The sequence below is a fragment of the Nuphar pumila genome, chromosome 12 (assembly GCF_984573655.1).
Source record: "Nuphar pumila chromosome 12, dmNupPumi1.hap1.1, whole genome shotgun sequence".
Taxonomy (NCBI): Eukaryota; Viridiplantae; Streptophyta; class Magnoliopsida; order Nymphaeales; family Nymphaeaceae; genus Nuphar; species Nuphar pumila.
This window is the reverse complement of record NC_143260.1, coordinates 3,118,443-3,143,370: the sequence shown is the minus strand read 5'-3', so window position 1 is coordinate 3,143,370 and position 24,928 is coordinate 3,118,443. Positions and strand designations below refer to the sequence as shown.

At 36.4% G+C, this 24,928-nt stretch overlaps 1 protein-coding gene across 1 annotated transcript; it reads right to left on the bottom strand.

Annotated features, from left to right (window-relative positions):
• Window positions 1-1,637: 1,637 nt before the first annotated feature.
• LOC149819665 (ubiquitin-conjugating enzyme E2 22-like) lies at window positions 1,638-23,530 on the bottom strand. Its single transcript, XM_089983911.1, has 7 exons — window positions 23,349-23,530; window positions 20,790-20,908; window positions 20,419-20,563; window positions 20,230-20,307; window positions 20,000-20,112; window positions 4,278-4,381; window positions 1,638-2,157 (listed from the first exon to the last, which is right to left on the bottom strand). Exons 2-7 carry the CDS (start codon window positions 20,790-20,792, stop codon window positions 1,851-1,853), a joined length of 750 nt encoding a protein of 249 aa, XP_089840037.1. The 5' UTR covers window positions 20,793-20,908; window positions 23,349-23,530; the 3' UTR covers window positions 1,638-1,850.
• Between the last annotated feature and the right edge of the window lie 1,398 nt (window positions 23,531-24,928).

The following is a 24,928-nucleotide window of genomic DNA, read 5'->3' as shown; positions in this document are numbered from 1 at the left end:
AATTCTCCATGGCAATGTACTGCATGAATTGTGCTACAAGAAAAAGTTCTACACTTCACTATCGCCCATATCTGTATGACTGCATCATTTGTGCAGAAGTGAGGCAAGGATTACAGAGCCGATAAATAATGATAGTAAACCATAAAAATTCTTCAGATGAAACGGTAAAAGTTTACAGCCAAACGATAGCCGATGGGAAGAAAGCCGCACCAGAACCCATGATTGCTGAACTCTCCGCTTCGGGATGAATGGAATATTACAGGATTCTCAAAGTGAAACGGCTATTAAATGGAGTCGCCTCTCGACTTGGCAACCTCCCAACCCCGGCTGGTTCCTCATCAACATCAGCAGCTTATTTCAACGAACTTGGGATTTTGGATTCTCGATTAGAGATCACTCAGGATGTTTCTCGCTCAAAGGCTCGCTGCATGACAAGGAATGGAAGGGCTCGTCCAAGATCCTCACCTTATTTAAAGCTGGGTCCAAAATCATCATTGAAAATCGTCGTCCGGACCTCATCTTTAAAATCAGTGGAACACTTGGAGGGAAGGGTTCGGAATCTGAAGTTCCCTGTGATCTGACAAACATTTTGTATAGTTTTCAGAGATGAATTGTACAGAAATCGAGTTGTAACTAACTCTTTTTAAATACATAGTAAACTTAGCCAGAGGGGGGTTGTGCAAATCATGGAAATACCACCCCCAGACTGGTCCCCGTAGAGGGAGGATACCCATAGTCTGTAATTTCTTCTCATTATTCATATCTGGTAGGGAACTGCCTAACCCCAACTTGGCTTTCAGAAAAAAAAAAGCCAGCAAAGTAGCATGAGCAGCTCATTTGCGTAAAGAATGTTCATGCAAACAGGCCCGCGGCTTGATGCTATAACTGGCTCTCTTGAGGATGGGAGCCAAAGGAACCTTTCAGATATGAGAAACTGTCTTCAGAATGCACTACCCATTGTTCTACAGATAAATTAGAATGCATATTTGATACTTTGATGGTTTACCATCTGAGTCTTCGGCTAGCACTTTACAGATGAATAGGAAAGGGTAGAGGGCATCTGCGCATCCCACATTTGCGTGAACGTGCAGACGTGCATGAGGCCCAGATAAACGGGGTCAGCGTACCAAACACCCACGTTTGAAAGTTACTGGACACTTTCTGCAAAGCATAGGGCGCACTCTCAGTGCCAAGCTGATCTTCGTAGAACCTAAATATCCACTGCTTTTATTTATTTATCAATAAGGAAAATGGAACAAGGCATCGTGATGATGATGATGCCGATGAATGAAAAGAATGTTGATTACTGGTTTGAATACAAGATTTGTCGCAACCAAATCAAGTCCAAGGAACCTTGCACGTTAACCTCGGTCTAAAGCACCTTGGATGCAATTGGTTGTCAAGATGAACGACACCCAGAACCCATAAAAAAGAATGGTTCCCATCTAGATGACTTTACAAGAATTTTTAACGCCATCCAATTTCCCAATGAAAAATGGATGGCTAAGATTCATTAAAAACATATGATGCTTTTGATAGCATTGAAGTGTCGTTCATCTGGATGATGGACATCTAAGGTGCCTGGGACAGTTTTCTGTCTCAAATTTTAGCCAGCAGGTTCTATCATGAATATTTCATTTGCAGAAATTTGTTGAAATTATATAGAATATAACATGGAAAATCTATGATCTGTCAGTGAATAGCGTGCAGGGAGGCACAAAGCCATATTAATAATGGAAGAGAATTAGTCTCTGATAATTAAATTATTTGTGCTAAACTTTTTGGCCTATTTCCAACTTTGATATCTATCATAAAGGCCAAATCTGTAGTACTCTTGTTACCTCAGATTGCTATAATCTCTTTAAACTCTTCTTTCTTGCGTCCATCTTCTTCCTGTCAACCTGAACTTTAGCAACCACTTCCTTCTTCTGAACTGCCGAAGTGCCAATTGCTGCAGGTTCTGTTGCCGAATGCGCATCAACTGTTGGGTCTTGACCACAATTTCCCTTGGCACTCATGCAAGGAGCGAGCGGAGATGGTGCTGGCACAGCACCAGTTACAACTGTGTTTGTTTGTGCAACATTAAGGGCAGTAGTAGATTCTGAGATTGCTGCTTTTGCCTTGGGTTTGGGCTTAGCATGAATGCCAGTGTATAGCCTACAAATCAACATAAAATTCACTATCAACAAACTATCATGTGAAAGCAAGAAAGAAAGCATGCATGCATGGGTACGCAGGAACTCTGTATGGGAAAGTATGTTCAGAAAATCTGTGCCTGCAAATGAATTCTCTTTCATGTACATGCATATCAAAAGAAAATCCACACTCAGTTACCATTTGACATAGAATGAGGAAAATGAGACACCAAAGCAAGAGCTGGAATGAGGCAACCGAATCACCCAACTCAAGTTTCAACTGTATCATTGATCTTCATTCAAATTAGATCTAATCTCCAGTATTACTACAGATAAATAAACAGTAGCGAAAAGACAACAAAAACTTGCATAATTTTACAGTAATATCCTACACCATATATCAAGTCAGCCCAATGAAAACTTTCAACTCAGCCCTACATCCACCAACCAAATTTCTTCATAGTATTCGTTATTATTGTATTAGTTCCTAAAATCAACCTCAAACCAACTTGGGTGGGTGTAGGTTTGATTGCAGCAGCCTAAGAGGTTGAGCCCAAATCTTGGTCCCACCACCACATGGGAATTTGGATGAAAGTCCTAGCCAAGCACAATCGAAGTGTGCATAATGAGGATCCAAACACCTATATTAGGGTTATACCTTATAAAATAGGTAGGGTGAACTACAGGATTGGTCTCCTGCCATGCCTGAATCAAGCCCTGTCAAGTATAATTAGGGCTCGCCAAGAATTTGAGGTTTACACAACAGGCTGGACTTTGGGCTTTTGATTTTGGCCTTTGTGCTGCCCTGCCAGATAAGAGACCAAACAAATTTCAATATCCTATGCTAAGCCAGATCTGAACATGCTGAATATCATATGTCCAAACTTAATGTCTGGGTTGTCGAAGCTATTGCAGATACAGCAATAAATAAATCTATAAATACAGAATGTGGCTCAAGAACATTGTTTGTGGAAATATAGGATAAAGAGGTAGGGTTGGAAGTCTTTATGGAGTTGGAATGATTGTTTTACCTGAATTTTATCATGCACTGGTCCTCTGTAATGAAATCATTTTCATCACAAGACAACAAAGATTGTTTGCCTTTCCTATACAATCAAAAACCAAGTTGTATAATGCAGCCTATTTTCGAAAGGCATTTTTGGGAAGTCACAAATATTGTTCTCTGAAGGGATTGTCTTAGGATGCTAGTTTTATTGTGAAAACCTTTTCTTTTCCAAAGGAATTGAAAAAGTAAGGTCAAAACAGAGAAGAATACTTTGCAAAGAAAAAGAGAAAACATTATTTTAGAAAGCCATCATTTTATCATGATTTCAGAAGAAAATCATAATAAAATTAAGTAAATAGAAATAAAATGAACACAGTATTTTTAGCTCATTTTTCTTTGTTAAAATAACTTGAAAATGTCATGACTAAATCAGTTAACTGGTGGAATCTAGAAACATAGTTTGTCAACGAAGTAGGAGATTTTAGGAAAGTCAAATTACAAAAACTGCCTCACGTATTACCAGTTTAAATCAAAGGGACTATTTTTTCTACTAGTCCATCTAATTGCTTATTCTTTTCCTATACAACAACAAAAACCTGGCCCTATGATCATTTACTTGAGCACGGCTTACTTAAGTAAACTCACAGAAATCACATTAAAAGTTGTTTCATTAATGAGAAACCCACTATGGAATCTGATTAAATATTATTTAATCATAGACAGGCAACAGGGTATCTCTCATACCCTAGGGAGGCCTCAGGTGGATTAAGAAATCCAGGTTGTTAATAATAATGAAAATTTGACAGTAGGGCAATATGCCACACAGCTTTTGCAATTTATTCTTTTATTTGGTACTTGTTAGAATTAAACAGCTTGCTCTTGAATGAAAATCATTTTCCTTCAAAAACAAATAATTAGCTTCCATTTCTCTATGAAATCTTGTCAAGCAGTAAGCACAATGGTGAATTGCATAAAAAAGAGACAATGGTTACAACTTACAAGCAAATGAGCAAGAAATAGTCCGAAATTTACCATAAGAATAAGACGGTTCACTTTCATCGGCAAAATCAGGTGGGATAGGAAGCAATGCTGTCAATGAAAACCTGAAGAAAATCCAACTGAATGTAACTACTTACCGTGCATGACGAGCATACTCTTCATAATCCTCAAGAAGCATCTTGCCAGCCTGTTCATTCAGAGCTGATTCTGGAAACGGTTCTATCAACAAACATCTAACCACCTGTTATTTTGCATCAAAGCATTTATTTGTTAAAAGGAGGAAAACCTATTTAAACTTGAAAGAATAGAACACAGCTAATTCCAATAATGAATAGTAGCTTTGATTGCCAATATGAAAGGCTATTATGTACCTTAAATGTGCTATTGGAAGGATTATTCTAAAGGAGAAATGTTTCCTGATGTCAATATACCAGTGTTACCCGAAGCGCCATAGTACATGGGGAAGCGTGTTAAAATGTAACATATACATAATATAATAATAATATGATATATTATTATTATATTGTATATATTTTCAATTTTTATTTCTTTTTATTTTTTATGTTATTTACATTATCTAGTTCACTTAGTCAAGTTCCAGTTGGAACTTGACCAAGCAATCTAGTCGTTGGAACTAGTCCAACGACTAGAAGGGAGCTATGTCATAGGGATTCTCCAACTAGCAGGGTGCGGCACCCGCGTCGACGTGAACCGACGTGGGTGCGGCACCAGGTGCGGTCAACGCACCCAGGGTCATTTTGGTCCAATTTTTTGAACTTAAAAAAAATTGCCAAGAATTTTTTTTAATATATGTCACAGGGATTCTCCAACTAAGTGCCGCACCCGGGTTTTTTGGAAGTGCCGCATCCGCACCCATGTGACATAGGAAGGGAGAGCTCCTTATGAGCTCTCCCCATTGCTCTTGCATAAATAGGGGTTCAGCCCCCTCTTGTAAAATCACTTCTTGTAATGTTTTTTAAGCATTTTCTTACATAAATAAAAGTGTGTTATTTATGTGAGTTTTTTCATTTTTACCCTTTTGTAGGCTTTGCTTAAAGTGTCTTTTAGACACTTCCTTTTGAGTGATCCAAGTGCATTCGTGGAAGATCACCATTTCATTACATGGTATCAAAGCTACAGGATTATTAGATCTTGGAGAAAGGCTGCCTCGGTTTTCGTGACCCTTGTGGAAAATGTGTGTTATCACCTTATTCTTGCAAAGTGTTTCGTCACTTGGAGAGAAGTGTTTTATCACTTCATTATTGGCTGCAAAACACAACATTTGAAGGGCTTCAACATCTTTTGTATTTTATCTCTTTCCCTTCTCACATTTTTTTCATTTCTTTTCTTCTATCTTTTCCTTTTCTCTTCTTGTAAACGATGGATGACAATGATAAAGTCATCATCATCCCTATGAAATTAAGCGACACAAATTATGTAACATTGGCTTCAATCATAAAGCACTATATATGGGGTAAAGGCTTATGGGGGATTGTGGATGGTTCCGATTCGGAACCTAACTATCCCTTACTAAGAAAGAGGGAGATAAAGAGGTCCCATTATTAGAAGAGGAGAAAATCAAGGCTCTAGCATCCTATGAATAAAAATGAAAAGAGTAGAGAATGGGACATGCAAAAATAATGTCATGGCTTATCAATAGTGATGACATTAAAAAATGTTCCAGTCTTACCAAGTTTGAACATGCCGAATAGGCATGGAAATATTTGAGAAATATTTATTCCCTTAAAGATATTGCACATGTGTGCAATCTTCAAGAGAAGGTTCGAATGAAGACCCAAGGGGCTAAATAAATTTGCGAATATTACAATAGGTTGTCCGAACTTTGGGAAGAACTATCTCTTTTGGAACTAAAATGGCATTGTACCAAAGACATCGAGCTTCACCAAAAGCAACTCGATGCTGAACATTTTTACTAGTTTATAACTGGTTAAGGCCGGAATTTGAGTCCACCAAATCAGCTCGGGAAAAGTTTCTTATATTGTAGAAACTATTGAAGAATCAACAATAGAGGAAAATCGTCTCCGAAAAAGTCACTCTAAAGCTGATGATGATATCGTCCTAGCTGTACCTAGACCTAGGAATCATACTCACACTTACAGGCCACCTCATTTTGGGAGACAGAATGGCGAATTTGACAAAAGAAAAGTTATTTGTCACCGCCGTCATGAACCGGAGCACTATAGGTCTCAATGTCCAAAGTTAAAGAAAAGAGATGAAAAGAAGGTTGCATCAGTTGAAGCCGAGCCAAAAGATCAAGATGCACCGACTTCTATGACTCAACTTATAAAGATTCTTCAGCCACTTCTTCAAAAAGCCTCTTCTTCCGCTGAAGCCTCAACTGGAGCGGCAGTTGCATCTATTTCCGGTCCAGGTAACTTTCCTTGGCTTTTAGATTCTGGTGCCCCATTTTATTTGACCCCAAATTATAAATGTTTATTCGAATGTCTTAAAAATAACTCAAATATTTCAAAAGTCTTTACAGTAGATGGAACATCTCTCAAAATAAAATGAATTGGATGTTTTGAAATAAACAAAACTTTTTGTATTACAGAAGTTAGATATATCCCAAAACTAAATTTAAATTTCTTATCTGTTTCTCAAATTTCTCATTATGGATATAATATATCATTCTCTTCTGACGGTTGCTGGATACAGGATCGTCAGTCAGGGAAGCTGATTGGGGAAGGCCATAGAGAAGAAGAGCTATATTGTATGGACTTTTTGGAACTACCAAAGAATGTTTTTTTTTAAATGTTCAGAAATTGGAAACAGACTTATGGCACAAATGACTTGGCCATCCTCATATGTCTAAAATCCAATTCTTTCTAAGTTTGGGAAAAAATTATAAATCTGAAAATTTTGCTTATAAAGACTGCATTCTTGGTAAAATGAAAAGATTACCGTTTTCTAGTAGAACATTTGTCTCTACAAAACCCCTTGAGTTAATACATTCGGATGTTTGGGGACCCGCACCAGTTATTTCTAAAGGCAGTTTTGCATATTATGTCATCTTTGTTGATGATTTTTCTAGACATACTTGGATTTATTTTCTTAAACATAAATCCAAAGTTTTTTCCCACTTTCAAATATTTTATAAAATGGTTACAAACAAATTTCAAAATAATATCTCCATTTTTCGTACAGATTCAGGGGGAGAATTTATGTCTGGAGAATTTAAAAAATGTCTTAATTCATACAACATTATTCATCAACGATCTTGCCCAAATACCCCTCAACAGAATGGTCTGGCAGAAAGCAAACATCGTCACATTATGAAAATCACTCGGACTTTGCTAATCGTAAGTCAAGTGCCTAAAGGGTTGGGCTGAAGCAACTCTAACTGTCACTTATCACATAAATAGAATGTCATCTTTTTCTTTAGAAAACATATCTCCGATTAAAAAACTTTATGTTGTAGCTCCAGATTACTCCAGACTAAGAGTGTTTGGTTGCAAATGTTTTGTATTTACAGATAAGAACAATAAATTCTTTTCTCGTGCAATCCCATGTGCTTTTTTAGGATATGCTAAAAATAAAAAAGGGTACAAATGTTATGATCTTCAAAATGGTAAATTATATGTGTCAATAAATGTGACCTTTCTTGAAAATAAAAAAAAAATAAAGTGAAAAAATCCAAGGATATTACTGACTATTCCTTTTTAATTTATTTAACTTCAAAATCCAGTGAAGAGGATGTTGAATGTAACTCTGACAATGATCAAGTCCTACTATCTATGAAAATGATAGTGAAGACCAAACCAGTAGGGATGTTAGCTTACAGTATTCAAGACGAAGAATTGGAGAGCAACGACCTCCATGTGCGTTAGAAAGATTTTCTAAAGTTCCTCCTTGCAGGACTTCTGGAATCTCTAAAGTCTAAACCTCCTGGAAAATTTGTCTCTTATGAATCTTTTTCACCTTTGTATAGGGCAGCCTTTGCATTAATTCAAACCTATGTTGAACCTTCCTCATATTTTGAAGCCAAAAATCATGAAGAATGGATTGAAGCTATGAAAATAGAGTTAGATGCATTAGAGAAGGCCAACACTTGGTCCATCCAAGACTTGCCTCTTGGAAAAAAACCTATAGGTTGTAGATGGGTCTATAAAGTCAAAACCAAAAGTGATGGAACCCTCGAAAGGTATAAGGCACAACTCATGGCCAAAGGTTATATGCTCAAGAGTATGACATTGACTACGAAAAAACCTTTGCTCCTGTGGCCCGAATGACCACAGTTCGAACTTTAATTGTTTTAGCTTCTATCAAAAAATGTCCTATATTTCAAATGGACGTCAAAAATGCCTTTTAAAATAGGAATCTTGTTGAAGAAGTGTACATGGATGCTCCACCGAGTATCAGTCTTCCTAAGGGTAAAATCCTTCGTCTTAAGAAAGCTCTTTATGGTCTCAAACAGGCACCAACAGCCTGGTATGACAGATTTAGTCATGTTATGACTGGTATTGGTTTTAGTTCTTGTTTGACTGACACTGCCTTGTTTATTAAGCAATCGAATGCAGGTATCATCATTCTTCTTCTTTATATGGATGATATGATCATCACTGGAGATGATAAACAGGGAGTTGTCAATATTAAAACTCTTCTTAAAACTCATTTTGAGATGTCTGACCTAGGACTATTACGATATTTCCTAGTAATAGAAGTTGCTTATTCCCCTAGAGGATATTTGATATCTCAATTTAAACTTGCCTTTGATATTGTTTGCAAGTCTGGCATTACAGATGATAAGAAAGTAGATACTCCAGAAGTAGTTAATGTTAAAATGAAAATTGATGATGGAGAACGACTTGAGGATCCTACTCTGTTTAGACAACTTGTTGGAACACTTTCCTATCTTTTCATCACTCGACCAGACATCGCACATGCTGTACACACAGCTAGCCAATTTCAGCATGCTCCCACCTCTGTTCACATGGGAGCAATTTTACGTATTATAAGATATTTAAAGAGTTCCCTCTCACGAGGACTCTTCTTGTCTGCATCGTCATCTTTAGATTTAATTACTACTTATATTGATGCTAACTGAGGAGGTGATCCTAATAATAGACACTCAACCAATAGTTTCTGTGTGTTTTTAGGTGAATCTCTCATATCGTGGAGGTGCAAGAAGCAGCAAAAGGTTTCTCTTTCCTCCACTGAAGCTGAATATAGAGTCATGACAACCACCACAATGAAAGTTGTTTGGCTCAGACGACATATAGCTGATATGAAAGCTGAAGCAACACAAGCCTCACACATTTGTTGTGACAACAAAAGTGCAATCTACATCGCAAGCAAACAGACTTTTTATGAACGCACTAAACACATAGAGATGGATTGTCACTATGTCAGAGAGGAGTACCTGCATGGCACCATTGATCTGCCATATGTTACATCAGAATACCAATTAGCAGATTTCTTCACCAAACCTCTTGCAGCTCCCAGATTCCACTTCCTTTTAGACAAACTTTCGCTCATTGTACCATAAATTTGAGGGAAAGTGTTAAAATGTAACATATACATAATATAATAATAATATGATATATTATTATTATATTATATATATTTTTCTATTTTTATTTTTATTTCTTTTTATTTTTTTATGTTATTTACATGATCTAGTTCACTTAGAACTAGATAATGGGTCTTGGTCAAGTTCCAGTTGGAACTTGACCAAGCAATCTAGTCGTTGGAACTAGTCCAACGAGATTTCTAGCCGTTGGACTAGTCCAACGACTAGAAGGGAGAGCTCCTTATGAGCTCTCCCCATTGTTATTGTATAAATAGGGGTTCAGCCCCCCCCTCTTGTAAAATCACCTATTGTAATGCTTTTTAAGCATTTTCTTACATAAATAAAAGTGTGTTGTTTATGTGTGTGTTTTCATTTTTACCCTTTTGTGGGCTTTGCTTAAAGCATCTTTTAGACCCTTCCTTTTGAGTGATCCAAGTGCATTCGTGGAAGATCACCATTTCATTACAAAGCACGCTTCCCGAAGCGCATTTCAAAAGAGCAAAATGTGGCGCTTCGAGGTATGTTTGATGGCTTGTCCAAGATTGGACAAAATGAACAAAAAGAACGGAACAGAAAATTGGTTATGTTCGTTCCATAACAACTGTTCCAAGTCCAACGTTTGTTTGGACCGTACTCAAATGCTATGTTCTAAATGTCCATTGTTTAATGATGATGTGCGAACAACTTGAACATTCATGGATAATGGATCAAATTACTTCGTTTTGGATCATATGACCCAATCCGTCCACTATTTTACATGTTTTAACAAGTTTATTATGGTTTTTTGCCCGGAAATGGATCCAATTGCGAAATTATATCTAAAATCATGAATTTTTGCCCTGAATATGGATTTGAAATTTGATTTTTGCCCCGAATATGGAAGTTTCAAATCTATTGTACAACATTGTAATTGATGATTTTTTGCTCAAATCTATTGTATGTCACAAATATTGGAAGTTTGCAATGTTGATATTTACTATATGCCATTACTTTGTTGTGATTCTACTTTTCCTTTTTTCGATTAACAGGCTGGGCTTAAATCCCCTTCACTTGCATTCAGCACCCTTACTGAATGGTCGCACAAGCAGATCAATCAGGGGGTTTATCTTTCCATTGCTTATGCTCTCTATCACCGGAGACGATTCAACAAATGACAACAAATTTGGTTTGATAATCCTGAACCTGATCAACAAAAAATTGTAGCCTCCATAAATTCAACTGTAAAGACCTTTGTCCGTCTAATAACCAGACTCCGTTATTAGACGATACCTGCAACCATTTACCACCGCAATGTTGTACACAAAATCTCAGAAAAAATACAAAACTCCTGCCGCCACAAATCCTCCAGCAACTATGATAAACCCAGAATGCACGCGCATAGCATAAGCTGTTCTGATACTCTGCTGCACCATAACAGAAACATTGTACATCAACCCATAGCCTAATAGGAGATTCCTTAACTGTGGAAAAAACTCCAAATTTCACCTAGGACTTCACCATCTGCTCTTCATCCTCATTCCAGCTCAACTTCAAGTAAATGCTCTTAACAACATTGCCTAATCTCTCTAATAAACCTTCAAACATACTAATCACTAGAGCTGTGAAGAATAGAATTTCTTATACACCAAACTTTCCAAATCACCAGGTGAAAATCCAAATCACCTGAATAATTTATCAGATTTTCTACGAAGAACTTGAGCTCTGCGGCCCTCCTTGCAGACGCCAACCTCATGGTTGGCGCACGGCTCATCTCGTCCCTCACGCAGACCAAATCCACCCCATCAGAAGCGTAAATCGCCTTGCAACCCCGGTTCGTGCTCGCCACCAAGCACCCCTCGGTGGTGGCCATCGGCACATAGACCTCCCCCTTCCCCTTAATCAGCAACGGCCCCGCAATCCCCACCAGAATCTATACATACCTGATCGGCAACTCGCAGCATTGTCCCAAAATCGACCTGTAATCAAACCCATCCGGCGACAACCCGTCGACCGACCTCCCGGAGACGATCTCCAGCGCCTTCCGCCTCACGCAGGTCGCCCGACCGCAATTGCCCAATCTCAACTCCAGCAAATGGGACAGCACCACCATTCACGACTCCCATGACGATCTCCTCGTCGAGGTCACTGGCGAGATCGGCGGGCTGAGGGGTAGTCGGTGCCTGGGGGGCGCATGCAGGGGAAGGCTGGAGATCGGACTCAGGCTCGAGGTCGTCCCACACATGGGCGGGGCGGGAGACGAAGGGCTAGACGTAGATGATGTCGAAGAAGCCGAAAAGGTAGATGAACGAGGAGAGGAAGGAGAGTATGGCGACGATCTCCCAAAAGGTGAGGAGGTGGAGGAGGGTGTTGGTGTGGATCTTCTCACGCCACTGCCGCATCAGATAGTAGGAGGAGAGGAAGAAGAGGACCAGGAAGAACTTATAGTAGGAGGGAGAGGGCGTCGGAGGTGAGGGTTCTCATGCCAAATCACCATGAAGTTGGCGTCTACGAGGGTTCTCACGCCGAAGACGAAGTAGAGAGCCCTCTATTCCTGTTCATTTTGTAACAGCGGGGAGGTGGATCGAAAATTACATACTATAAAGGACGCGGCAGACGGGCGGAACGCCGTCCGCCGGGTCCAACGTTTGGTGGAAATCGTTGTTCCCAGGGTGATTTTTGTCTGAATCACGCTGAGAACAACGCATCAAACATACCCTCAGAAATGTGCTGGAAAGCGCAAAAAAATTGGGGAAGTGTGCTTCCCAATTTAGGGGGGAGCTCGCTTCACCTTATTTTTTCATTTTTTTGTGTTTTACTTTTATCTTTTTCACTTCTCCCTCGCTTCTTAGGTCACTTTCGAGACGATTCTAGGTTCGCTTTTGAGTCATCCTGCACTTCACACTTCCTAAAATTTTGGAAGTGCCTCACTTCCCGCTTCAGCTTCCCGAAATGATTCCCACTTCCGCTTCCCCAACTGGCAACTCTGCTATATACCCTGATGAATTCATTAATCATTTAAATTTCAGGAGCCAAATTTCTTAGACTTCAGGAATACAAATGTTTTAACTTGATCTTCATTAATGTTGCATACTTATTAAATATGTTTTAAATATTTCATGTTGTGTTTATTTAAAACATATTCATGCCATTGGTTATAATCTATTAAGTCATATAATGTTATGAACTTTTGTTTATAGATTTATGCTATAACGCAATCCTAGTATTCTCTTTGGGGATTTTCTCCACTTTAATAAAGTTTTCCCTATTCCTTTCGTATGTATCCTCATTTGAGAATTTTGTTTGTTGGATCTCTCTTTGAGAGACCTTTTTATCCTTGTGAATCTTCTTATGAGTATATACTCTTTGAGAAGATTTCATGATTGTTATAAGCTTCTTTTTAATATTGGTTTTTTATGAGATTTTTTTAATATTACCATCTTTGTGAAAGCTTGAGAGGCTCAAGCATTTTCTCCTTTTTATACATGCATTATTGCATGTTTGCTATTATTATGTTTTTTGCGTATTTTGTTCAAGTGTTGTGAGAGTGTCTTTGTACACTTCTTTTATAAAGTATTAATGCTTGTATTTGTATTGTCTATTCATAGACATTTTCACGTGGTACTCTCTTTTCAATAAAGAGATGATATATATTGCCTTCTTTAGGGCTTGTTTTGTCCCTTAGTGGACTTGTGAGATTGTTCCTTTTATCATTATAAGTGCTTCCGCAATTTCTTGTTACATGTTGTCCTAAATTTGCTCATTTAAGATTATTGTCATTCTACATCTTTGTATGCATATAATTGCAATTTATAGAGGCTTTTGATTTTTGGATTATTCCAAATCCGTCCTCACAACATAACATTGCTTAAATATTTCATGTTGTGTTTATTGAGTCTTTTGATAATGATCATGATTGAACATAATTTCGTATTTATGCAAAATTATTATAAGGCATATTGTTGTGATTAATTATGTTGGACCTTTGAATCGGGCCTCTTTGTAAAATCACATATTTGGAAAATGATTTCCCTAAGTGTTCATTGCCTTTTTATGACATTTATTTTTATCCATCACAAGTTATATGATGCATCAATCCTTTTTGTATGGCCTTATTGTTAAATTAGAGATAATTGTTGAGGTGAGTTAAGGGCACCTTGTGTTATGTCATTTTAGATTGTCCAATTACCATATTAAAGATGGTTGTTGATGTGAGTTATGGGCACCTTGGGACTCTAGAATGATTTGTTATATGATCTCTAATTATGAGTGTGTCACTCATTTTCTTTTGGCCATTGATCTTATGGATGCTCTTATTTATATATAAATGTGATGGATATATGGTGTCTTGGAACCTTAAATGTTTTAAGGTATATTTAATTCAAGGGTGTTGGGGATTATTGCCCAACCTTTTATTTCTTATAAATCTTATGAGTGCATTTGCACATTTGTGATTTCGTGTCTTGTGCTTTTGTGCACAAGTGTTCTTGTTGTGCGTATGTGCACATATTTATTTTCAAAATATTGTCCAAGGTTTTATTTATATGTTTGTCATTACAAAGTTTTATTGCCTCAAAAGTCTTCTCCTCTTATACCTCTTATCTAAGTGTCATCATATGTAGACAAGACATATTATTACACCATTGTGTGTTGGTAGCCCTTTGTTGGCTTTGCTCTCTTGGTCTAGTAGCTGAACACACTTGTCTCGAGTGTTATTATATGTAGACAAGGCACGTTGATTCACACCATGGTGTATGATTTTAGTCCATGTTGGCATTTGTGTCCTTGTTCTAGTCGCTGAGATGTATGCCCATGGTTGGCTTCTTTCACTCATTTCAAGTGTCATTTTATGTAGACAATAGATGTATTGTATTTTAGCCCATGGTTGGCTTGATACTCTTGTTCTAGTAGCTGAACATACTTGGTCTTGAGTGTATTTTTACGTAGACAAAAGATGTTTTTGGTCCATGTTAGCGTGTATTTTCTTGGTCTTATCGTTGATGCACTCATTTCAAGTATTATTACATGTAGACAAGAGGTTCTTTTACACACCGTTGTGTGTGTCCTTGGCCTTTAATGGCATTATATTTATGTTCTTGATCTAGTAGCTTACACACTTGATTTGTGGGTTTTGGAGGACTAATGAGGTAGTTGCTTGTAATGGATGGATTATTGTTGAAATTTGTGAAATTTCATTCATATTTTGTCTTTTTAAGATACAAGTGAATCATATCATTAATATGCATATTTTAAAATCAATTTGATTTTTTGGTCACCTTTATATTTGATATGCAAAATGAGTTTTTGTAATTGCAATCATTTGAGTGAGATGTTCCTAAATGTGTAAGGTTCTCTACTCAAATAACTCTCATCATTTTGCCTCTTAAGTGGACTTAAAACCTTTTTGAACTCTTGTGTTTTATACACTCTTTTGAACATTTCCCTCTTGAAATCGCTTTCAAAGGACTTGCTAAAAATAAAAAACACTTGTCTTTCTATCTTATCGGTTCATATTACTTGACTAAAGTATGATTGGAGCATGATCATTAATGACTCTTTTAGGTGTTGATTCATTTCATGATATTATATGCATATGCTCATTATGGCATTTTGGCCTTCGTTCAATAAATTATGTGCAACTTATGCCTCTTCGTAGGCTTTTTGTGGTGTCCCTTGTGGACCATTATGGTATTCCTCGTTATGAGGTTGTGTTTGTCCAATGTTGGATTTTATGAATGCATTATGCATTCTTGTAATTTGTTTCCGCTCCCTCTTCAACATGGTATATGATTATGAAAAATTGATTTGCATACATAAGTAATTATCTTGTTCCATCAAATCCTGTGATGAATTATGCATAGAATATCTTTTTGCACCATTACTTTTGGATGAATTATATGATATGATTTTATGGTTAATTCATCTTATTTGGAATATTTCACTTGATTAAAGTGCAAAGATATCTTTTACTTGAACCTCTTCTTGATTTGTTCCACAGGATCTTGAAGATGAGAGGAAAAGAAGTACCTTGGATAGATCATGAAAGGGGCTCATCGTTAAAGACTTTGGAGGAAGACATTTGCAAATTTCAATGGCATTCGGACTGAAAGCTCTTGAAGCCTTGAGATTCTTCCTCTTGCATTCTTCAATCTTTTTGTTCCCCCACACAAAGTTTGAGGGGGGTGTTAAAATGTATCATTCAATCTTTATAATCTTATATATATTTTATATATATAAAGGATGATACATATACATATATGGTATATATGCATATGTATCTTCCTAATTATATATATAAAATATATATTTCTCTATTATTAGGCATAAGGGTAGTTTAGTCATCTTCCCTTTTTTACGCATATTCCATTTGGAATATGTTTGTAATTTTATTTTTATTTTTATTTTTTATTTTATTCATTCTTGTGGTTTGCGCCACCTAGGGAGGCTCCCCCAAAGAGTCGTTGGGGAGCCCCCAACGGTCACAAATGTGACCGTTGGGAGCCCCCAACGACTCCTTTGGGAGCCCCCTATGTGGCTCCTCTCTTGTGTTATAAATAGGGGTCTCACCCTTGTAATTTATGCACTCCTTTGGAGGAGCCTTTGCTCCATGTAATGGGTGTTACACCCTTCCTCTTTTCAATAATATCAACTTATGCCTTATAGGCATTTTTGCCCCTTTGTGGGTTTATGTGTTAGCACATTATGTGCTTGTGTCTTCCCCTTTAGTGGGTATATTCGCACTTCATGTGCATGTGTATTGGTTCATTATTGAACCTAATATATTCGAAGACGTTTCCTTACACCCGCACCCAAGTTTTTTTAAAGTGCCACATCGCCGCATCCGCACCCATACCAGCACCTGCATCCACATCTGAACCTATGTGACATAGCTTACCATTGAGCTTGAAGGAGAGATCAATCTTGGATTCCATTACGTGGACAAGATATGAAAGGAGTGCAAAAAGAATGGCTTTGTCACGACTTCAACTCCAAGAACTATATGGCTCTGATACCATGTAATGAAGCATGTGGAAATGTTACACAAGAATGCTAATGCATTCACGATGTCCAATAATGGACAAGAACAAAGGCACAAGAGAGAAATAAGAAAAAAGTCCATTATAGGACAATACAAAAAACATTTAAAAGGCTACACAAATAAGTAAAGAGTAAAGAACTTTATGCAAAAGAGCTCTTAAGCCTAGGAATACAAGGGGAAAAGGAGAGCCATTGGGGGCTCCCACATAGTGTCGTTGGGAGTTATGACCGTTGGGGTCCCAACGACTCTATGTTGGAACCCCCAATGCATACTAAAAACAAAAAGTAAAAAAGAAAGAAAAAAAGTAAAGAATAATCTACCATATTTAAAATAGTTGTTTCTAGAAACAACTACGTAAAAAGACCAAAATACCCCTATCGGGTATTGCACACACACAGATACGTATATATATACGTATATATATATATATACGTATATATATTTTAACAAACGCTTCCCCAAAACGCATTTCAGAAGCACAAAAAGTGGTGCTTCCTAAACGTTAGGGGAAGCACTCTTTTTAAGTAGGAAGCAAGCTTCTCCGATAATAGGAAGTGAGCTTCTCTTTTGATGGAAACTTATTCCTAACTATGAGAATTGTGTTTTCTTGTATTTTGTTAAGATGTATGCATATGTATACATATGTTATTATATATATATACACAATAGTCATAACCCTTAGAGGTATTTTTGTCTTTTTTATCCTATGTAATCAGCACAGTCCACTAGGGACTTTTCTTTCTTTTTTATTTTCTTACTTTTCTTTTTGACTTTTAACCATGGACAAGCTGGTCCATTTAATAGGATTGTTGGGATCCTCCCCAACTGTCACAAATGTGACCGTGGGCACAAATGTGACCGTGGGGGAGCTCTCCTTTGTAGTATAAATAGGAGACCTTGTCCCCTCTCATTGTATGGTTGTTTTAGAGCATTTCTTCAATAAAACACATTATTTATTTTATGCTCTCTTATGCTATTGTGCTTAAGCACCTTGTGACTTTATGTATCTTGCCCATTAGTGGCCTTGTGACTTTATGTACCTTGCCCATTAGTGGCCTTATTAATGTGTTTAGGGATATTTCTTGTGATCTCCCATTTCATTACATATTTTGGGGCTAAGACAATTTTTTCCCTTATAAAAATGTTTTTTTGCCAAAAAAAAGAAGTTAGTGTTTTTGAAAGGACAAAATTGTCCTTCATAGAATTTTTTGTTAAAAGGCAAGGGGAGGGTTTTTTGAATTTTTAGGGTTTGTGAGTGGTCACTCTCTTGTTCGCCGGTAACTTCGACATTGCTTTGGTGACTCCAACAATCTCCGGCTCCGACAACCATGGGGATCAGGTATACTCTCTCTCTCTCTCTCTCTCTCTCTCTCTCTCTCTCTCTCTCTCTCTCTGTTGTTTTTTCTTGTGTGCGTTTGACATTTTCTTGGTTGTTGTTTATTTTTTTGTTTTCTTGTAGTGGCTGCATTTGAAATTTGATGGATTTGTAGTTAATAATATGCACTTGGATTTTGCTATGTTAAATTTTGTTTTGTTGCTTTTTATTGGTCCTATGATACGTGAACTACATGTCTTTTTGCATTTCACAAGTTCAATAGCTGGATTTCCTATGATGGTGGGTACCGATTATACATTTGAATGGGTTGAATGATTCTAATGTTTTTTTTTTCTTGTATTGGTTCACAAGATATGTTATAGCATACCATGGAGAAAATTTTCTGAAACATGAATTTTGTTACCACTGAAAATTTTCTGAAATATGAATTTTGTGAATATGCATTCATAAAAGCATTTATTTGTGCAAATTGTATAGGCTACAAAATGTGTTCTTGACTCGTTGCTATATGTTTTACTTTTACACAATTTTGAAACATGAATGTTTCTTGATGTATTAATTATTAAATGCTTGAAACAAGATGCACTTGTTAAATGATTTCACTTTCATATATGATTCAGTTTTGATATTAATAGATGAGCTTTAATGTTATCGACTCATGTTTTATTTTGTCAATGATAACATAAATTTTATATTTTGGTAAATTAGGAAAAATATAATTACATTTTCGCTTCTTGTTCGATTTTTACTCGCTTCTCACTCGAATCCTAGGTCGCTTTCCTCTTTGTTTCCCCTTCGAATCTTGGTTTGCTTCCGGTTCGATTCCTAGGTCACTTCTCTTCTCGCTTTCGAGACAATTCCCAATTCATTTATAAGTTGTTTTGCGCTTCCTGCTTTGTAAAATTTTAGAAGTGTCTCGCTTCCCACTCCCGCTTCTTCGACTGACAATTTTGAACATGACATATGACTGAATCTGATCAGCAAACTTACGAACAACAAAGCATTATTCATATGGGAAAGCAGCACAAAAGAATGAATAATCTTGTAGCTTTACTCCAGAATATCCCTATTAGATGTCACGGCATTCATAAAGGATTATCCAATTTTGTTTACCACCATTTACCACCACACCAGCAATAAAGATGGAAAAGGCTTTCTCTTAGTTTTTTTTTTTTAAAGCTCCATAAAATATTGTCAATTGAGACAAGTAATTGCAAGATAGTTATTCCACAGGATTCAATAATTATTCTATCTAGAATTTTCAGAGATACTTGCTTCATACTCAATAGAGTAAGCATGCTTGAATCATGCATCAAGAAAACCTTCCCCGGTAAGTATGAGGGCCTAATGGGTTGACATGAATAAAAAGCATTTCAAGAAACAGAAAGGAAGAAAACATATCATGAACCAATCCTATGGTGACAAAGAACTGAACATATGGAGAAGTAATATAAGTCCATCACTTAATATTATTTTAATACACATGCTACTCATGTTTGGAGATAGAAAATTCGAAAGGGAAATCCTGCCTCTAGATAACACTGATATGACATAGCAAACTGTGATCAATTTTCAAGGAACATAGACAATGACACTTGAAAGGCTACATTCAGAGCAACAAGGATTGTCAAAAAGTATAAGCTAAGCTATCAAACCAATCACATGGAAACATGCAGACAATGTTTGACAATAAAATAAAACCTAGAATTTGCAAGGCGTTGGAAGTGTAAGTTATTTATGTGCTTATTATGTTTCTCTGGTAAGGACATATTTGTAACTTTTTATTGGTGATATTTCTCCTCTCTCCTAATCTTCCCCTCTCATCCTATACATCAAAAGGGTAAATATTAAATTTAAACCAACAATCCCACATGTAGACAGCATTAGTCATCAGAAAATCCTACAAGCACCTATCACTTGCAAACCAAGTTCAGAAAACCAATTTCAGACTTTGAACTCTATATATGTTTCTACTTACAATGAGAACATGTCGCAGTCCAAGACTTGGATTCCAATCCTTCTTCAGTGTATTGACACAAATCTCCCCATTTGTTGCAACATTTGGATGAAATATTTTTGTAAGGAAATAGCCTATGGCGACAAAATTGTTAAAAGCTTAAAACAGCAGAAAGAATAAAACACAATGACAACTAATATTGATGCATAAACAAAGTGAAATATAATTCTAAATCAAAGTAGACAGCTCACCTTTGGGAGGTGAATGGGGAAATTCATGAGTTAAAATCAACTTCATGCGAAAAACACCATTTTCGTATGGAGTTCCAGCTGCATAGTCAGGAAGTTTAAGCAACGATGTAAAAATGTCCCAACTTTTATTTCACACAATCAAAATAAAAAAAATTTAAAAAGAGAGAAAACAGAGCTTTTTTCTTATACCTGGACCTTCAATATCAGCAAAGATTGTGGAAAAGTTATCATCATTTACTGTCACTTTAATGCCTTCTGGTGGACTCTCATCAAGATTTTTCAGCTCTTTTGCAAGTTCTTTTATGACGTTAGGGGGCAGATTTTCGTTGGTAGCCTGTAATAAGCCATAATTAACATCCAGACAAACCTATGAAGAAGATAAAGCATCCAATGCTCACATAGGAAATTAACAACAAAAAGATAACAGAAACTCACAGAATCACATCCATATTAGAAAAACACAAATTTTGCTAACTCCACTGTATGATTCCATAAAAATCTCAAAGTGCACAATGCAAAGTCTGATAATTACTACCCATCATGACAAGTTAGAAGATCACCATTGGCTCTCCGGAAAGAAAACTGGATGCTTGCAAGGAATGCCTGCTTCGGTGCAGATTAGGAGATCCACTTCTTCACAAGAAAATGTCCTTTCTATGATTCTCAGCAAATATTCAATCTGCATGTTCAAATTTCAAACCAATCAATACATTGACATAATAGAAGGAATACCCAAAACCAGGCTTTGAGAAAAGAAAATATCGATACAAAATGAGGATCTTGGTTCATCAATTTTTGGCATATAGCGAGAAATATACATTCCAAACAAAAGACAAACATAGTACTAGCTTCCAATAATATAAATAAAAAAGGTCACTTCGAAAAAAAAATTAATCTATCAATAAAGTTAAAAGAAACAGTGCCAAAAATAATAAAATCTTCAACAGACCTTGAAATTTTTCTTGCATAGATCATTGTAAAAGTTTAAGCTTTATTTGATTTATATAGGAAACACCACTAAAAATACAAGTATATATGTGGAAACCAAAATCATAGAAAAATAATTTTTGGACTGATATAAGAAAAATTGTTACCAGATATATTAGAAATATATCACATGGATAAGTGAAAATGGCACAGGTGGAAAATTGAGTATCACTGTGACATTAAATTTTAGATCAGTGAATTCTAGTCCAAACCAGAAACAACTTGACAAAGCATCAATGATTCTGAGGCATGTATACAGATTCATTCATCATAAAGACAATGTCTTGTACACAAACAAGAAAACATACAGAAAAGTTATGAGTACAGGAAAAATAAAAAAAGAAAACACAAAGGGAGAAGAGCAGTCCAATCTGCCTCTTCTTTCACCAAAAGATGTAACCGTGTTTGCAAAGAAAGAGGCAAAAGTAAAACAAATCATAACGACATTTCAAAAGATGGCAAGATTTTGTTCAATGTTAGTTTCTCTAGAAAAGAAGCAGAGAACCGGACGAGCATTAAATGCACAAGGTAACTTAACCAAAAATAGAAAGGTCATTTTTATGGAAAAAAATGATTAAAGGTAACTTAACCATCCGCAAGAAACTCGAGAGTTTCGTAACTCATGAACATCAATAGCAAAAGGATCCATCGTAGATACTAAAAAAGAAATGGAACATAAAAATGCCCTAATTGTCAAAGAAAAAATGCAATCACGAACGCTTCATAAGATTTATCTTATGCATGCAAAAACCTTCACCAAAGCAAGACGATCAACCATCAAGTCGAGAGTGTGAAGAAAAAAGGAAAGAGAAAACCTACAGAGAGTGTAAATAAAGCTAACCTAAATTCACAAGATTAGGAAGATAAAGATTCATTATATAGATAAGAAATTTAAAAAATACAAGTAAAAAATGAAAAACAACAAAAATACCTAAAGTGAATATTATTTACCCAAATCATTTGTTTTACGAGGAAAGAGAAAGTAATATACTAAAAAGGAATTCATATGAACATCGTTCATCAGGAGCGGAATAAAGAATGCATGTGAAGTTCACAAGAAATGAAAAACATTTAAAAGAGAAAGGTTACACTTAGAGACAACGAACCCTAAGAGCATTCAATAAATTACAGAAAGTGGATCTGCATAGAATAATCGAACCAAATATTAAAAAAAAAGGAAAAAATCCAGAATTTTTCATTTAGAAAGGGAACAGTTTGCATCAAATGAGCACGCAGTGACTAAGGGAAACCTGCATAAATCAAGAATATTAAACGGATAGAAAGTGCCATTAGAAAATTAGGTTGAATTGAATACCTGGCTAGTTATCAAGAAAATTCCACAAAATGTCTTCAGATAATTTGAAAATCAGAAAGAAAATACAACAGTTAAACATGTTTACACATAAGTAAATGCAGATTAAATCTCACCATGGATCAAACGCAGAAAACTAAGTTAAACACATGAAAATAATCTCTACATTTAAAAGCGAGACTATTCAAATGAAATAGAAAGCTGACGCTAAATTGAAAGTCATTCAAATCTGTCAATTAATACAAAAACTGACTGAAAATGCAGATTATATCTGTTAAAAGAGAAAATAAAAAAAAAAACTTTTCAACAAAAATAACCACAAACAACCACTTGAAAAACAAAAAAGTAAAATATTTACACTGAAAAGCAAGTTGTCACCCGCCAGAAAAAATATTTAAAATCGACAAGAAAAGAAAAAGCAGATCGAGAAAATGCAGACAAAATCATAATCTCAAGAGAGAAGGTCCAAAAGAGGAGGAAAAAACTTCTAAATAAGCGAAAATTCGGCGATTATTAGAAAAATCATATTAAGAAAATGCGGATCCAATATCAATCTCAAGAAAAGAAAGGCAAAAGAGGAAAAGAATCCCGTAAATGAACAAACACTGAACAATAAACAAAAAAAAAAGATAAAGAAAATGCAGATCAAATCTCAATCTCAAGAAGAGAAAAGCAAACTCTGCAGAAAAATCTCGTCAATAAAAAAATCCATAAAAAAAACTAATTAAACGAGAAATCTTTACTCTAAAAGCGTCAGATTCAATATTATTCAAATTCATACAATAAATTAAAAAAAATAAAAAAGATCGAAAGGACTCACCCGGAGAAGATTAGAGACAAGAAAATCAAAAAACGGAAATTTTCCTTTTTTTTCTTATTTCTTCTTCTTCTCCTTCTCCTTCTCCTTCTCCTTCTCCTTCTCCTTCTCCTTCTCCTTCTTCTTCTTCGATGGAAGAGATCTCGAGAGGATTTTCAGAGAACGAAATGAGAGGAATTTTTTGGGGCCGAAAATAATGGGACGCTCTTTGGATTTATATATTCGGCCCTTTTTTGGATCTTTCGCTGGAGCGGACCTCAAACTTTAATTAATCGCATTGCAATTTGTTTATGGGAGAGGACGCGAGAAGTTTTTGAATTTTATGCTATTACGAAAATACCCATCAGTCTCCGAAATATTTATGGATATGTCCTCAACGCATCTTCGGTTGGCTGAGGCTTCCGAACTTGCTGCAAGGTCAAAGCTTGGCGTGCTCCCTAGTGGGCATGGCGGACCTCAAGGGTTTTCACCAAATTCCCTTGGATTATCCTTAAAAAAAAAATACTGATGTAAATTGACGATAGGTCAGGTGTAGTCACATTGCATACTTTGAGTGTGCAGCTCTACCTAGCTGCTCTCCATCTGCTGTTGGGCCTCACAACTGACTGACTGTTGACTGTCAGCTAAAGATGAAGGGTGAACAGGAGCAACGGCACAGTCAAAGTGTTGGATGTGATTGCACCTGATCCACCCTCCTGTAAATTTGAATGGGGAATATAAGCTAATTGGATTTCAAATCTCTTTTTAATTCAATTATGACAAAATTATGTGTGGACCCTGAGAGAACCCACTATGAATTTAACCAAATAAAAAAGAGACTGCATTATCTCCTACTCGCAGCTCCAGGTCCTAGAATGGGACCCACGACAGATCCAACCTTCACTCAAACACCTATGTCACAAGGATAACTCCATTTTGACTCCCTGTTGTATCCCCTTGTGTACTAGACATATTAATCACCCGTGATCGTGTCCATGTGACATACCAAACAGGGGATTTCAAATCAGGATCTTGAGCCAATTAGGGGGTAGGGAAGAGTGGGTGGTTGGGATCGAATCTGAAATCTCCAAAATCTCATATTAATGCTCTTTAAGAAAAGCATGAATCTGAGATCGGTGCAATCAAATAAGTCGGGTTTGACCAGGACTAGAACCATACCAAACCCTGCAACTAAAGAAAGAGATATGATTAGGGTCAGACTCATAGGGTCTGATTAGTACATAGAGCCAGGTATTGTTTGTGAAGTTTCATACCAGACCCAGGTCCGACCAAGTTTGATTAAGATCTGCAATTTTTCAAGGTAAAAAAGATTAAAAATATATATATTATTTTATCAGATATGGGTAGGGTTTGGTTCATGTAATCATGGTTGGACCTGGTATGGTTTTTTTTTATAGTAGGTCCGATTGGACTGGAGTCCTAACCCGGTACCAGCACCTCAAAGTTAGATCTGGATCTGGATCTGAATTGGGATCCACTCATATACAAACTGTTGAGACCCCTATCTGACCCGAATAAGTATGCTTCCTTTGAATTTTCCCATGCTTTTGTTAGTGGCCTATAATGGTGAGAAAGGAACACCG